General features: G+C 41.4%; 1 protein-coding gene across 1 annotated transcript; it reads left to right on the top strand.

Moving 5' to 3' along the window:
* The first annotated feature begins 12,348 nt into the window (after positions 1-12,348).
* Positions 12,349-15,277, top strand: Fancf (FA complementation group F). Its single transcript, XM_045146395.1, has one exon. The coding sequence runs from the start codon at positions 12,349-12,351 to the stop codon at positions 13,384-13,386; it is 1,038 nt and encodes a 345-aa protein (XP_045002330.1). The 3' UTR covers positions 13,387-15,277.
* Positions 15,278-15,564: the final 287 nt, after the last annotated feature.

The raw sequence follows: 15,564 nt of genomic DNA on the forward strand, positions 1-15,564 counted from the left end.
TCATGACCAGAGGCACTGCCTACCCCTGGTAACTGACTGCTGCTTCCACAATGAATAACCCACAGCCCTGCAGGAACACCAGCAGCCCCGCTGAGGAATTGGGGTTTGAAGGATAGGGGTGAGGAGGAGGAAAGACATGGAACCAACACATGATGCATCCATACAAAATATGTTCTTAATAATAAAAAAAAAAAAAAGATTTGGGCTGGGAAGAGGGATGAGCAGTTAAGGTACTTGCCTGCAAAGCCTAAGGACCCATGTTCAACTCCCCAGATCCCACCTAAGTCAGATGTACAAGGTGATGTATGTGCAAGTCTCATATGTGCACAAGGTGGTAAACACATGCCTGGAGTCTGATTACAGTGACTGGAGTTCCTGGTGCAAGTCTCTCTCCCTCTCCCAGTTGTTCTCCCTCTCCATCTCCCTCTTCTCTCTCCCCCTCTCTCATTAGAAAAGAAAAGATTCAGAACAGTATTAGGCCACTTTTTGACCACAGATAATGATGAACAACCTATTAAGATTTATATAACCAGAATGTGAGATAGGTATTAAAATTATAAAGTAGAAATACTTATACTATGACATAGTAATATTCATAATAACCTGGTTAGTTGAGAAACAGGAAAAAAAAGTTATGAAGATATATGGCAGGAAGAACTTATTTGGGCATCATGAATGGTAGAGGTCCTATGGGGCCAAGAGGAGATAGTGCTTGTGAAGGAAGAAATACTGGGCACAGGGCAGCTGAAGGATACTTAAGGTCATTCTACGTCCAAAATGAGATCAGTTTAATCAAAGTAAAGCACATCTTGTAGGACACATTACAAATAGAAATAAAGGGCTGGAGAGATGGCTTAGCGGTTAAGCGCTTGCCTGTGAAGCCTAAGGACCCCGGTTCGAGGCTTGGTTCCCCAGGTCCCACGTTAGCCAGATGTACAAGGGGGCGCACGCATCTGGAGTTCGTTTGCAGAGGCTGGAAGCCCTGGCACACCCATTCTCTCTCTTTCCCTCTGTCTGTCTTTCTCTCTGTGTCTGTCGCTCTCAAATAAATAAAAAATTAGGGCTGGAGAGATGGCTTAGCGGTTAAGCGCTTGCCTGTGAAGCATAAGGACCCCGGTTCGAGGCTCGGTTCCCCAGGTCCCATGTTAGCCAGATGCACAAGAGGGCGCACGCGTCTGGAGTTCGTTTGCAGAGGCTGGAAGCCCTGGCGTGCCCATTCTCTCTCTCTCCCTCTATCTGCCTTTCTTTCTGTGTCTGTCGCTCTCAAATAAATAAAAATTAAAAAAAAAATTAAAAGAAAAACAAGTAGAAATAAAGTGTGCATGTGTTTCTGACTTGCTCTGTGTTCCTATGCTACTCCAAATAATACCAGCCCATTTTTCCTGAACGCTTTTATGAGACTATTTCTATTGTATAAAACTGACATTCTCGCAGTATATAGAAACAAAATGTGTACACAGGAGAAAGCAGAAAAAAAGAGAAAGAAAAAAAGCAAGTGCAAAGACTAAAGGCAGGAAGAGGGTGGGAGAGGAGAAAACAGAGGGAGGAAAAAATTTAGAATTTTGCTGGGGAAATGGCTTAGTGGTTAAAGCATTTGCCTGCGAAGCCTAAGGACCTTGGTTGGATTCCCCAGAACTCACGTAAGCCAGATATACATAGAGGCACATGCATCTGGAGTTCGTTTGCAGTGGCTAGAGGCCCTGGCATGCCAATTCTCCCTTTCTATCTGCCTCTTCCTCTCTCTGTGTCTTTCTCTCTCTCAAATAAATAAAAATTTTAAAACAATTTAGAATTAGAAAGCAAACTTGGCAGTGTGTCAGTTCTTGTCAATGAAGTCACTTACCATAGATGGGACGGCAAGCAGCTCTTGTTCTTTGGATGACCTCCTGAAAGTAATGACACACAAACACAATTTAACAGGATCGACTGCCTTATGGTTCTGTTTCCAATGGACACTTCTTTCACAACATGGATTTCCTTTTGAATGTTTACTGAGCATCCCTGTGTCAAGTTCCCTATCATTTGGGCATCTGATTAGTCACCTGAGTTTTGCTCCTTTTGTAGTGGCATTACAAAATTCAACGATATTTAGGTGAGGTTGTAGTTGAACATTCTGAACTACTTGAATTGAATAAGGCTCCACAACAGAGCAGACAAGTGAATGCTTAGCAGCCAGCATGTGCAATAGAAGATGAACTGGAACAATTCATAGGTAAGCCACTCTGTTAAATTTAAGGCTCTTTTCTTTTTGCTACAATAGGTAAACAAATTCAGTAAGGTCATTTTGTCAGAGAGCTAGAGAATTCTGTTAATCTTTAGTAATTCTGCGTTACGCGTAACTGCAGATATGACCTAATAATCTCTTGGCTATGCAGAAGACAGGAAAAACACTGAGTAAATAAAAGGATTGTTTCTTTGTAATTAAAATGACTTTATATGAAGTAGAAAACTATAAAAAGTTACATTTCAATATTGAAATTTTGACCAAGACATTGTGTCACTAAAAAATGCATTCTTCTTTTTTGCTTAGAATTGTACTAGTGATTAGAGACCTTACTATTACTTAAAACTATAGAGATAAGTAGGAAAAGGGGTGAGGAATGGGTAAACGGACACACCACACATGACAAGGGATGGACACTGAAGGGGAAAGGTGAAGTGGGAATTGGGGAGAAAAGGAGCAGCAAGAATCATCTCAAATTATTTTTGAAAATGCCAGCATGGTACCTAAACTTCTGTATCACAACTACAAAAAAAACATGAAATAAAATCTCCATTTCTTATAATTTACCAACCTAGAGTCAGAGTTAACATTTGAATCTTGCTTGTATTATTTTCATTAGCTTCCAGTTTTCTACCCTCCATTCCCCTCAGGAATTGTGTCTGTTCTAACCTTTGAACACTTTCTGATAGGCAGACAAGTACATGGAAGAGGAAAGTCTTCAGATGGATCCAAGCATAGCTGGAATCAAAGTAATAAAGATGTTGCTTGGTGGTGAATATCTTCTACTTCATGCACAGCATCATCAAAACAAAAATACTAAAATTATACCAACTAGGGTACTGAATACACATCACATTCTAAAATATCAGGAACTTACACCTATTAGATCTGATTAGGTGACATTCAAGCTTACAAAATTAATCTGTTAAAGTCCTCAAAAAATGGAAAGAAATGTTAACTATAGAACTTTAAACTTCAAACACATTCCTCTCCCTTTGCATATATTATTTAAATCTGATGGTATATTCCCTATAAACTCCCTAAAACTTAAAAAAAAAAAAAAAACGTGGTAATTAGGGTTGGGCAGATGGCAAAGTTGGTAAAGTGCTTGCCTCACAAACATGACAACCTGAGTTCTATCCCTAGTACCCACATAACACCAGGCATAGTGGTGTTCACTATAATCCCAACACAGGGGAGGTGGAGACAGAGTCCTAGAGCTTGTTGGCTGGCCACTCTAGCCTAAATGGTGAGCTACAGTCCAGTGATAAATCCCATCTCAAAGAGGTGGATGGCATTTCTGAGGATGACACCAGAGATTTTTCTCCGGCCTACACACACATGCACACATGTACACATGTACCACACATATGCATGCCTATACACATATGAATACAGATATACATGTATACCACACAAAATGGGAATTTACTAATAAAATATTAGGGTTTTATATTCTAATAAAATGCTTCTGTAACATTCTGATTTTTTGTTTGTTTTTTACAATTTGATTTTTAATTACTTATTTAGCTTATTTTAGCCAGTTGATTTTGAAATGTTAGAAGCCTTTGGCAAAAACATTCATAGATAATAATGTTATTAACAGACCAGTCCAATCTAAGAATTCAGATTAGGTCTGGAAGTCATTAAATACAAGACTTTCTCAGTAATTTTTCACCACGTTTGCCAGCAATTTAGTGAGAAAATAAGAAGGAAAATAGGGCTCATCTATTATCTTCTAAAAGGAAAGTGAGTTTGCATGTCTATAAATATGTATTTTACATGCACTTTTTATTTCGATTTGTTTGGCCTTATTTTTTATATATTAATTCTCTTAGGACACTTCAAGTTATGTCTGGAAATTTCAGCCATCCAGAGAAAAAGGTTGAGAAATAATGAAAAAAATGTGCTGAAAGAATTCACATAAAGTTTTGAAGACTTGAAAATGGGAACAACAGACACTTAAAAAGTTATTGAACCAGAAAAAAAAAAAAATCCTTCCTGGCAGGTACTTACATAGCAATATACTATAACTAACAGGTAGGAATAAAGACCTTAAGACATTATTACAGAGATCTCCTGCATTAAATTCACCTTAAAATTCAAAAGTAAAGGTAACTTTATTCTTGTTTTTTTTTTTTCCTTTCTTATTTGTACATTAGGAAACAAATGAAAGTATTAACTACAAAATAAATTTTAAACATTAAAATCAGTTTTAACTATTTTGGTCAGTATCTTAGTAAGTTCATTTCATTCACTACTATGCAAATGCATACATTCATATAGAGAATGTATGCAATCTTTGTGCTGATACTGTTTTGAACAGTTTACATGACTATGAATTTCACTGACGTCCCTTTGAAACAGATTTTTTAAATGGGCAGACTTTCAAGCAGTGGAAAATATATTAAAGTGATAAAACTCAGAGACACTGCTTCCAGTAGGATTAATTCAAGTCTTTAAATAGTTTCTGAATGCTCACAATCCAAGAAGTATCAAGTTAAACTCAGATTCTGGGAACAGAACTGGAGTTACTTAACGAGGAAGAGAAATTATTGTTTAAACTGTCCTTTTTGTACAATATAATTTGTTTCTAGAAAATTACATCATTCCATCACAATGTTTTTGGTAAAATTTGGACCTAGTTTGTCTGCCTTCAGTTCTCATTAATAAAACATTACATAGAAACTTTTCATGATTCTGCAAGTATTCATTTATTCAAATTTTATTAAGTAAAGCTATTCAGAAAAAAAATGTTAAGAAATAAAGCCAGAGAGATAAGAGGAAGTCAACAACAACATAAAAAGCCTATGCAGGGCTTGAGACTCCATGGCTTTCGTGATGATGAGTCAAGGAAGGTTCCCATGGGAAGAGGAAGAGAAGGAAGTATCACATAGAAGCAGCATTGCTGTTTTCTCATCTTTTCCTTCCTAAGTTTGAACCCATCCACTGTGACTGCACAGGATACAGGGTAACCAAAGTGTGTCTGCATTATAATACATCTACAAAAATCATTGGTAAGTTGAGTCAGATTCCCTCCCCAAAAAAGGGGGTCAGAACTATAATTTTAATTATATAATTTACAAATATATCAATATTAATGTAATTCCAAGATAAGCATTGAGCTGACACTGATATCTGATCAAAATGAATGAATGAATAATAGATCTTTGGAGCATTTATTTGGATGTATAGTAGTTACTACTTATCTATTTTGTTATCTATTATGTTATTCCAGGGAATCCTAAGTAGTGTGAGGAATGAGTGGCTAAGGATTATAGAACAGAATTTTTGATGAATCAAGGTGCTACTATGAATATTTTAATAATTTATTTGAGATAGAGAAAAAGAGGCAAATAGAAACAAAGAGAGAGCGAGAATGGGCACGCATGCCAGAGCCTCCAGCCACTGCAAATGAACTCCAGATGCATGTGCCACCCTGTGCATCTGGCTTACGTGGGCAATGGGGAGTCAAACCTGTGTCCTTAGGCTTTGCAGGCAGGCTCCTTAGCCAAGGCCATCTCTCCTGCCCCACTATGAATATTTTTGTCATTCTCAACCATTAGTATCATGAAAAAATCAACATTGCATTCAATAAAGGCAAACCAGGGCTGGGGAAATGGCTCAGTGGTTAAAGGCACTTGGCTTGCAAAACCTAGTGGCCCAGGCTTAATTCATCAGTGCCCATGTGGAGCCAGATGTACATGGTAGTACATGCGTCTGAAATTCACTTGAAGCAGCAGAAGGCCCTGTCACACCCAGTGTCTGTCTCTCTCTCTTCTTACAAATAAAAAACATGAATTTATTTTAAAAAATCAAATAAAGGCAAAGCAACTTCACCCAATAATGTCAATAAACAAACACAGAACATGGTTCTAGTAGTATCTACTGATTCTTCCTTAGAAAGCTATCTCAACTCTAAGCCCCACACTCTCGAAGTTGCTGCTGCCATTTCTACCATGAGACCATCAATGCACATACCAGGACTACTACATCCAGACTCACCACTTGTCCCAGTAGCAATCAGTTCTCTGTAAGTGACAATCAGATCTCTCACTATTTTATAAGACAATTTACTCATTCTTAAGAATAGATTTGAGTGACAATTGAACACAAATTTTGCATACCTCCACCACTTCCCACACAATTAAGGAATTTTTTTTTTCCTCCTTAGTATCATTTCTATAAAGACTTCATATGGTCTGTCACTGCATTCACTGTCACTGTCACTGTTATCAGGGACGATTCCATCATAGATTGGCAAGAGTGCATCCCTATGAAAAGTATTTGAGAATGAATGCATCAGACCACTCATCATTCTCAAAACACATGCTACATGACAACATGATGACTCATGGACTTACACTCGCTGCAAGCATGCATGAGAGTTTGGCCAACTGTATATGAAGTGGTACTGTCAGGAAACAAGGGCAGATTCCTCGGGGATTTTGAAGGTAAGTTGATAAAAGAATATTTGTAAAAGTGTGGTTAAAGCTAAGGACATCAGTAAGGTATGCCGGATGTCAAAAAGTGCAAAGATTGGCCACAGGAGGTCCCCTAAGCTACAAAGGGCAGTGAGTTACCTCAGGCTCAGGAAGTCCTTGCAGCACTTTTGGGAGGGAACCAAACTCCTAAGCCTCAACAGACAGCAGTGGAAGAAAAGTCCTACATATTTCACCTTCAGTACTCTTGGTCAAGGGATAAAGGCTGAGTGTCAATAATCTTCTACTCAGAGTAGGGAAAGAAGAAAATGCACAGGCTGAAGTGGGAAGGACAGTGGGAAAAGTCTCATTTACTACTCACAGAAACTTAAGCAGGCCAATCTGAACCTCAATGCCCTTTCTCGTTCTACCTTCCCTGGGCTATTCGAATCAAGTGCATACATTAGAGAAATGCCTTCTGATTTTGCATACCCAGGCCCAATGCATTCAAATAAGAAAATTGGTAAAAAAATAAAATCTTAATTTATCTTTGTATATTATTAAGAGATAATTTTATACAACTTTACTAATTTCAAATTAGTATTTACATAGTGGGTTTATTATATACTCACATATTATTGTACTTCCTGTATATTCACCCTCTCCCCGCCCCCCAACAAACTGGTCCCTTACTGGCCGTAAAGCAGTTCCTCTTCTATCTTCATGCTTTATATATAAAATGGATTCCCCTTAATCTAAGTTCTACATAATAAAGAAAACATACATTTTGCTGCAAATGACTTAATTTTATTTATTTGAAAAGAAAGGGACTTGAGAGAAAGTGAAAGAGAGCAAATGCGCATCCCAGGGCCTCCAGCCACTGCAAACTCCAGATGCATGTGCCACTTTGTGCTCCTACCCTTTGTGGGTCCTGGGAAATTTAACTTTGCAGGCAAGCAAATTAATCACTAAGCCATCTCTCCAGCCCAATTTTATTCTTCTTTAGGGCTGAATAAACATCATTGTACACTACATCTTCACTCACTCATCAGTGATGAGCATTCAGACTGATACTTTGGCTACGGTGAATATGCTATAATAAACATGGATGTGCAGGCAAAAACTGTTAAAACTGTGTTCATAAATGCAACTTTTGTGTATTTTATTTTTAAATATTTTATTTACTTATTTGAGAGAGACAGAAAGAGGCAGAGAGAGAAAATGGGCACGCCTGGGCCACCAGCCATTGCAAATGAACTCCAGATGTATGTGCTACCTTGTGCATCTGGCTTATGTGGGTACTGGGGAACTGAACCTGGGTCCTTAGGCTTTGCAGGCAAGTATCTTAATCACTAAGCCATCTCTCTAGATCACAAATGCAATTTTTTTAAGATACTGTTTTTACGTTTGGAATGAATGCACACAGTTCCTTACTAAGAGTTAAATGTTCTTAGCAAAAGATACCAATCCAGAATTTATAGGAAACAGATTTTTTTTAAGTTGTTTTCAGGCTGGAGAGATGGCCTAGTGATTAAGTGTTTGCCTGTGGAGCCTAAGGACCCCAGTTCAAAGCTCAATTCCCCAGTACCCACATAAGCCAGATGCACAAGGTGGCTCATGTATCTGGAGTTTGTTTGCAGTAGCTGGAGGCCCTGGTGCACTCATTCTCTCTCTCTTCGCCTACCTCTCTCTCTGTGTCGCTCTCAAATAAATGAAGTTTTATTCTATTCCTATAAAGGCAATATAAAGTCAAGTGTTTGTATGACAAAAGTGGATTTCCAATCCAAATAGGCATTTTCAGAGTAGAGATGCACTCTAATAGCAATCTTTTTGCTGACATCTCTAAGGCCACTGAAAGTCACATTCTCAACCTCCTGAAAAAGAGTGCCTCAAGGTTGAAAGAACAGATGTGGGGGTCATCTCCTAGACCAGAGTGCACAAAGCCCTCCCTCTGACTCTTCAATTCCCCCCTTATCTGAACTCTTGAAGTTGTGCCCTTTCTTCTTGATAGAAAACTTTTCCACAACTTCATGGACTCCTTATCCATGAGGTCTTGCAACCTGGGCTTACTCTAGGCACAGAAGTATTTATTTAGCTACAGCATTCTGACAAAAAAGCTCTGGTGCTAAAGAAGCCATGGTGGTTTTCCCTGCCACTGGACTGAATTAATACAAGGCTTGGTACAGATGATAGAGGCCACTTGTAACACCCCAGGATGCAACACTAGAGCCCAATGGTCAGATTCCTCTTAGAGAGCTAGAATCCTGATCTGTTTTCATCCACTGGGTGCTTCTTAAAACAATTGAAAGGGCCAGGCATGGTGGTGCACACCTCTAATCCCAGCACTCAGGAGGCAGAGGTAGGAGGATCACCATGAGTTTGAGGCTTCTCTGAGACTACATAATTAATTCCAGGTTAGCCTGGGCCAGAGTGAAACCCTACAAAAAAAAAAGAAAGAAAGAAAGAAATTGAAAGGGAAACAAATGAAGAAATTGTGACTTATGTCCCTCTAAGATCTTAACTCTTCCTCTGAAGTTTGCATTATCCCTCTAAAGTATCACATACTGTTTTTAGTTCCCATGAGAAATCTCTTTAAAAATGTGCCGGCCTGCTCTAAAGAAGATGCAGTCAGGTGTGACTGGTGCCTGGCTTGCCCTGAGTGAGTCAAAAGATAAAACACTACCCTGTCCCAATCCAGAATCCTGAATGAAAGGAAAGGAAATCCCCCCCCCCTCCAATGTCTGTCTTGTTTGAAAATATGAGACTAGGCATACTTGTTAATACAGGGAAATATTACTTCTCCAAGAAAAAGCTGAAGTTAGTGTGGAATTATTTGAATCCGTGGGATGCAACCCAAGATCCCCAATGGATGTCTCAGCCACGGATAGCATATAATGCCATGTCATGGCTTCACCCACACAAAACTGCAGCAATGACACAGTAGTGGTGTTAATATGCCCTCCCGTATTTCCATCCCCTGGCACCTTCTTTGCATCATCCATTTTGTGCCCAGGGGATGTTATTCAGTGAAATAAAGGTTCCAAGAATATAGGTACTAAATACCAGGACAATTGGTCTTATGCTCAATAAGGCCAAAAAGTGACCATGAGTGATACAGGGCTCACATGCTCAGGGATGAGGGCAGCAGGAAGAGGAATGGCTCCTGTTCAGGGAACATAACAAAGCAGAATGGTGCAAGATCTCATCACTTTCTTTAGAACAGCTTATAATTACATAAATATTATTGAAAATATTATGTATGAACTATCATTTCTAGAATTTTCCATTTAGTATTTTCAGACGCTAGTGATTCTGGATAGTTAAAACTGTGGAAGGCAAAAGTGTAACTAATGGGGCCAGGTGACAATCCTGTTCAGAGGAAAAGAAAGTGACAACATAGAAGTTTGTTTTCATTAGTCTCTCAGCTGCAGTGTCCTATGATTTTAAAGTAACCCCCTCAAATAAGACCTAACTTAAAAGCCAAATACTCTATTAAACAATATTTAACTAGCAATCTGTTAGGACCAAGATTGAATGTTGCAGGAGCCAGGTCTTTAATAAAATTTCCTCCAATACTGCACATTTTTTTTCAAGATAGTTTTAATGGTTGATGTATTTTGAAGTAGAAGTTGGTGTATTTTGGGAGTAGGTGAGGATATATACATTATAGAAACATACATATTATCAAAAACCAAAAACAGCCAAGACTTATTGAAGGTGTGCATGAACTGTACACTGTATTACACAGCTTATCTTAGATGGGTACCTTTACATTAAAAGCAATAGGGGGGCTGGAGAGATGGCTCAGCAGTTAAGACACTTGCCTGCAAAGCCTAAGAACCCAGATTCAAGTACCCACATAATACCAGATGCACCAAGTAGCACACGAGTCTGGAGTTCATTTGCAATGGCTAGAGGCCCTGACACACCCATTCTCTTACTCTCTTTGCTTGCAGCTAAATAAAAAAAAATACTTAAAAATAGAAAACCTACTTGAAAATGTCAAAATAAAAGCAGTTATAACTATAAGGATTACATACTTCTGAGCAGGTTTAGGTTAAGAGCTATATTTCAAATTTTCTTCATGACTGGAGACTGTCTTCGCTCTTGGAAGGAGAGGTGAATGGCAGCTTGAGGTGTCATTTCCATACACAGCCACATCAGAAGGAAAATAGGTTCTCACAAGTATGCCAGCATTCAGTTTGTATGCCTTCTTACCTTTCACAGCTCATCTACTGATTTTGGATTAAGTAAATTAGCATTATCTTTAAATCTAATCCTACTGTGAGTTGCTTTATCTGGCAATTGTGGAACACATTTCAGAATGTTATGCACTGACAAGCTTAAGGCTGGGTTCCTAAATAAAGACAGAGGTTCATTTAATGTAGTTGGCTCAGAGTATTCAGGCCCTACCCTTCATCTGAGCAAGCATCAGTATCCCAAAGTACACAAAGTTACACAATGGCAGTCATCAAGTGGACATTAAAAGTTGGCCACAAAATCCACCTTAGTGTATTATATTAGTGATGTCACTTAATTGTCCCTAAGGCCCTATGAGATAGGTTTTTCTGTGGAGGTATTTTTTTTTTTTTAGTCAATTATCTTGCACAATACCCATGTTTGGAATGACATTCTATTTTAATAAAACTCTAATATTTGACATCCTGTTCTCTGTTCTAATTTACTAGTTCCCAGATATTTACAGATCATAACCCAAGGTGAAAGATTGCTGCTGGTACTCTAATGTGGTACACACATTCCACTCTCATAGTTTACGGTATGTTATTTTTCTGACTTAGACTTTAACACACTATTGTGCAAACATTTTGAGGCCTAAATTAAATATCAATCTCAGTCTCATGCAACACTTTCCTAGGGCGCTGTTGTCTTTAGAATCAACTAAGCTCTTTTGTTTTGGAAAAGAAATGGTAGAACAATTTTCAAGTAAAATTAAAGTTCTTAGAAAAATTGTTTTAATTTTTGAAGTTTTTTGTTGCTTCATTCAATTCTAAAAATAAATATAAGAATGTAGCAACAGTGCTTGGCATTAATAACAGAAGCCAATACACTTTTCTGAGATTAATTTATACAACTGGACTTCCTAGCAGACCCGGAGGCCACAGGAGGTGTATTCCCCACTACCGAGGAGTTCGAGGCAGGAAGAAAAGGTCAACACAGCCTGGCAAATTCACGTGGGGCTTATCTGAATTTTAAAATAAGTAACTAAATGGCAGAACAAATAAGAGAGGTAAGGTATGAGGCTGTAGCTCGGTAGTGCATGGCCTGTGCGAGGCTCCCTGTTTAATCCCCGGTACAAATCATCACCGCCATTTAGTGACGATTCCTTGGAAGTAGAATGGGTACGGCGCTACCGAAGTCCGATGAACGCCCACAAACACCCCCCCGCACACACCACGTCGTTCTCGGGAAAGCTCTTAAGCTCTCTATGTAGAAACGTTGGCAAGAAGGCCTCCTGGCTGCCTGCACCCGGCTCCGGGCACTCCGGCGGTGGTCCTCACCTCCGCCCGCGCCACCACCGGACTCTAAACGCGCCGCACGTTTTAAATTTCCCAGCTTCAAGGAGCCCGGATGAAGCACTGCGATGGACGCCGGCACTGTCCAATAGCGTAGCAGAGAGGCGGGCCATCTCGCCGACTCGCCAATCGGCGCGCACGCCACAAGCGGAAGCGAGGCCCGGGCGCCATGGAGCCGCTGCTGCAGCAGGTGGAGCGTTTCTCCGAAGTGCTGGCTGTGTCGGGCAGCGTCCACGTCCGCTCGTGGGACCCTCCAACGGTGTGCAGGGCCCTGCAGTGGGCCCGCTACCTGCGCCACGTGTCCCGGCGCTTCGGCGACCACGGCCGCATCCGCGAGGCGCTGGAGCGGCGTCTGCACGGTCTCGCGCGGCGGCAGCGCCACGGGGCACTTCCGGTTCCGGCGCTGACGAGCCTGGAGGCGCTGGGGCGCTGCGACGTGCGGCTGGCGCTGCGCCTGCTGCGGAACCGCGCGCTGGGCCCCGCCGCCTGCCACGCGCTGCTACGCCAGCTCCTCCCGGGCGCGGGCGCGGGCGCGGGCGCGGACCAAGACGAGGACGGCCCCCGGCAGCGTCTGGCGCTCCTGGCCCGCCGGGGCTGCGCGCTGCACCTGCTGCGGCTGGGCGGGGGCGCGCCTGGGCACGCGGACGCGCACGCCGACGGGCACGCGGACGCGCCGCTGCGCACGCAGGCCGAGCTGCTGCTGCGCCGCGTGCGGGAGGCGCGCCGCGCTCAGCCCGAGGCCCCCGCGCGGCTGCTCGGCCGCCTGTGGGAGCGCGGGCCCCGCGTCCGGCTCCTCTCCGTGGCCGCCGCGGCGCTGCTGCAGCCCGGCGCGGACGAGAGCGTGGCGCTCGTGTCCTGGCTGCTGGCGCGAGCCGAGCTCACGGCCGCCTTCTGTCGCCTGCCGGCCGACCTGCTGACCGCCGTGAGCGGCCGCCACCCCGCGCTCGCGCGGGCCTACCTGGGCCAGCTGGGCGCCTGGGGCCGGCAGCTGCACTACGACCTGCCGCGGGGCGCGTGGGTCGCGGCCGAGCCCCGGCACGTGCCCTGGGCGGAGCTGCGCCGCCGGTTCGAGAGCCTCTGCGGGGCCCCTGCGCCCCTGAAGGACGCGGCGCTCGCGGCCCTGCGGGCGTGCAAGGCGCAGGACGGGGGCTTCGAGGTCCCGGGCGTCAGCGTCTGGACAGACCTGCTAGCCCTGCTCAGCGCGTGACTCGGGAGGGGCGAGCTTCGGGGCTCTCCCCAGCCCAGCTTCCGACGGGCGCTTTACGAAGTGGAAGTGTTCTCGCACCAAAGCCGTGCAAAATGTGTCCCCAGCGTGATTGTTTTAGACGACGATTTTAAGTGACTAGTTACCGTACAAGCATAAATGTGCAGAGCACTGAGCTGGTTGTGCCTTGAATTTAAGGAAGCGCATACTGGAAACAGTTTTCCACTGCTGGGGATGGAAGGAACCCAGGCCCTTGCACGTGGTGGGCAAGCTTTCTACCACTAAGCTATGTACCTGTTCTAGTAGTAGTTATAAACCCATGGTATTTCCATTTGGCTTTTTTTTTTCAGGCTACTTTCAAAAATACTGTAAAGAATATTCTGAAGAAAGAGCGGCCCTAAAATTTCAACCCGCCCCCATTGTATCAATATGATTTCTTCCTTTATATCTTACTCTTCTTGCACTAATGAAAAGTGGTTTTTTGGTTTTTGGGGGTTTTTTTTGAACAGCACCATGTGACATCAGAAGTGTTACCTTGAAATCCTAACTGGACTTAACCTCTTTTAACCTACTGTTCTAGAGAGCTACCTTAACATGTATTAAAATTGTGTTATATAGAAAATTGTTACTTCTGCAAATTACTTCCTTCTGAAAGTGAAAAAGAAAACCATAGTATATTAGAGTGCCTTGTGTACACAAAATTGGTGACTTAATACATGCAAATCTATCCCTTTGGTTTATATAGTAGAGAACCAAAAATTCAGGTGCTGCTTCTGCTATTAACTGGAGTAATAAATAACTTGGTGCTTCCATCCATGTGAAATGAAGTGTTTGAAGTAGTTCCATTTTCTTACTTTTCCCTTAATGGTTGCCTTATGGGGACAGATAGTATTGTTTGTTTTGTGTGGAGGAAACCAATGTTAAGTCTACTGTAATGTTCCTTGGCTGGCAGAGTGATTCCCGGTAATCAATTGTAAGAATAAATCCTTTATTACTGTATGCTACTTACCAATGGTCAAGATGCATTACTCTGTAGCCAGGTTAAGTGATAACAAGAGTTTCAGGAAATGCTGATATTCAGAAGGTTAATTTCTCATTCCAGAAAAGGGAACACAGCTAAAAGTTATGTAACCTCACAAATTTTATTGTGTGGTAGGACGTTAGAATTAACTACTATTCTAGCAAGTGTGCTTTCTGAGGCCATCTCTGACAAGTAGTATCAAAGTTTAAATCCTATTAGTGCTAGAAAATTTCTTTTGCCAGCATGTAAAACCATGTAACCCATGTAAAACACCTCAATTGTACTTGTCACTAGTAATAAGACAGTTTCCTCTATCAGGCATGTAAGAGTTAAGTAAGCTGTAATTTGGGCAATTAACAATTTGTGAACTTACTTTCTTACAGTTTACTTTATACATATAGTGATACTGACTTAGGAAGATAACAAAAATTGATGAAACTTTAAAAAATCTAATTTTGTAATTACCCTTTAATCTTGTATTTTAGTCTCCATGAAAATTTATTATGAACATAGACTTACTTAATCTTATTTATTCTGTGCTCCAGGACTGTATTATGAATAAACTGAAGGAGATTGAAGTGTATGGGAAGGATACACACAAATGTAACATGAGAACAGAAGCCATATTTATCATTGCTTCATTTCCAAGAATTTGACAATGTGGTGTATATACACAGGTGCTTGCATAAATGACACTAACATTAGAACTTTAATCAGTTATTTCTCTTGTTTAAGACAATGTTAAGAAGTTGTGAAGATGCTAGTGACCATAATCCTTTATATCCCTCTATAACTCCATATGTAGGATGCAAAAAATTGAGAAGGACTAAATGAACATATTTGATAACCTTATAATAAACTCTGGACATACTTGTGGTTTGTCCTAGTTTTCCTTGTGTTTGATTGGCTAAATGTTCATTTCTGTCTCCTTTATTCCCTCTGCCAGTTGGGTGTTCCATGCCTAAGGTTTTACTCTCTCAAAGCTTAACATATTTAACATGAAAATACCTAAAACTGGAAGATGCCATTTTCCTACTTTTATTAATAGTACATATTTGTAGAGTAGGATTCATTGCAACATTTATGTATGTATATAACATTTGATCATATCTACACTATATTACCCTCATCACCAGATCCCTTTACCAATAATGACCCAA

The sequence above is a fragment of the Jaculus jaculus genome, chromosome 3, assembly GCF_020740685.1.
Source record: "Jaculus jaculus isolate mJacJac1 chromosome 3, mJacJac1.mat.Y.cur, whole genome shotgun sequence".
Classification (NCBI taxonomy): domain Eukaryota; kingdom Metazoa; phylum Chordata; class Mammalia; order Rodentia; family Dipodidae; genus Jaculus; species Jaculus jaculus.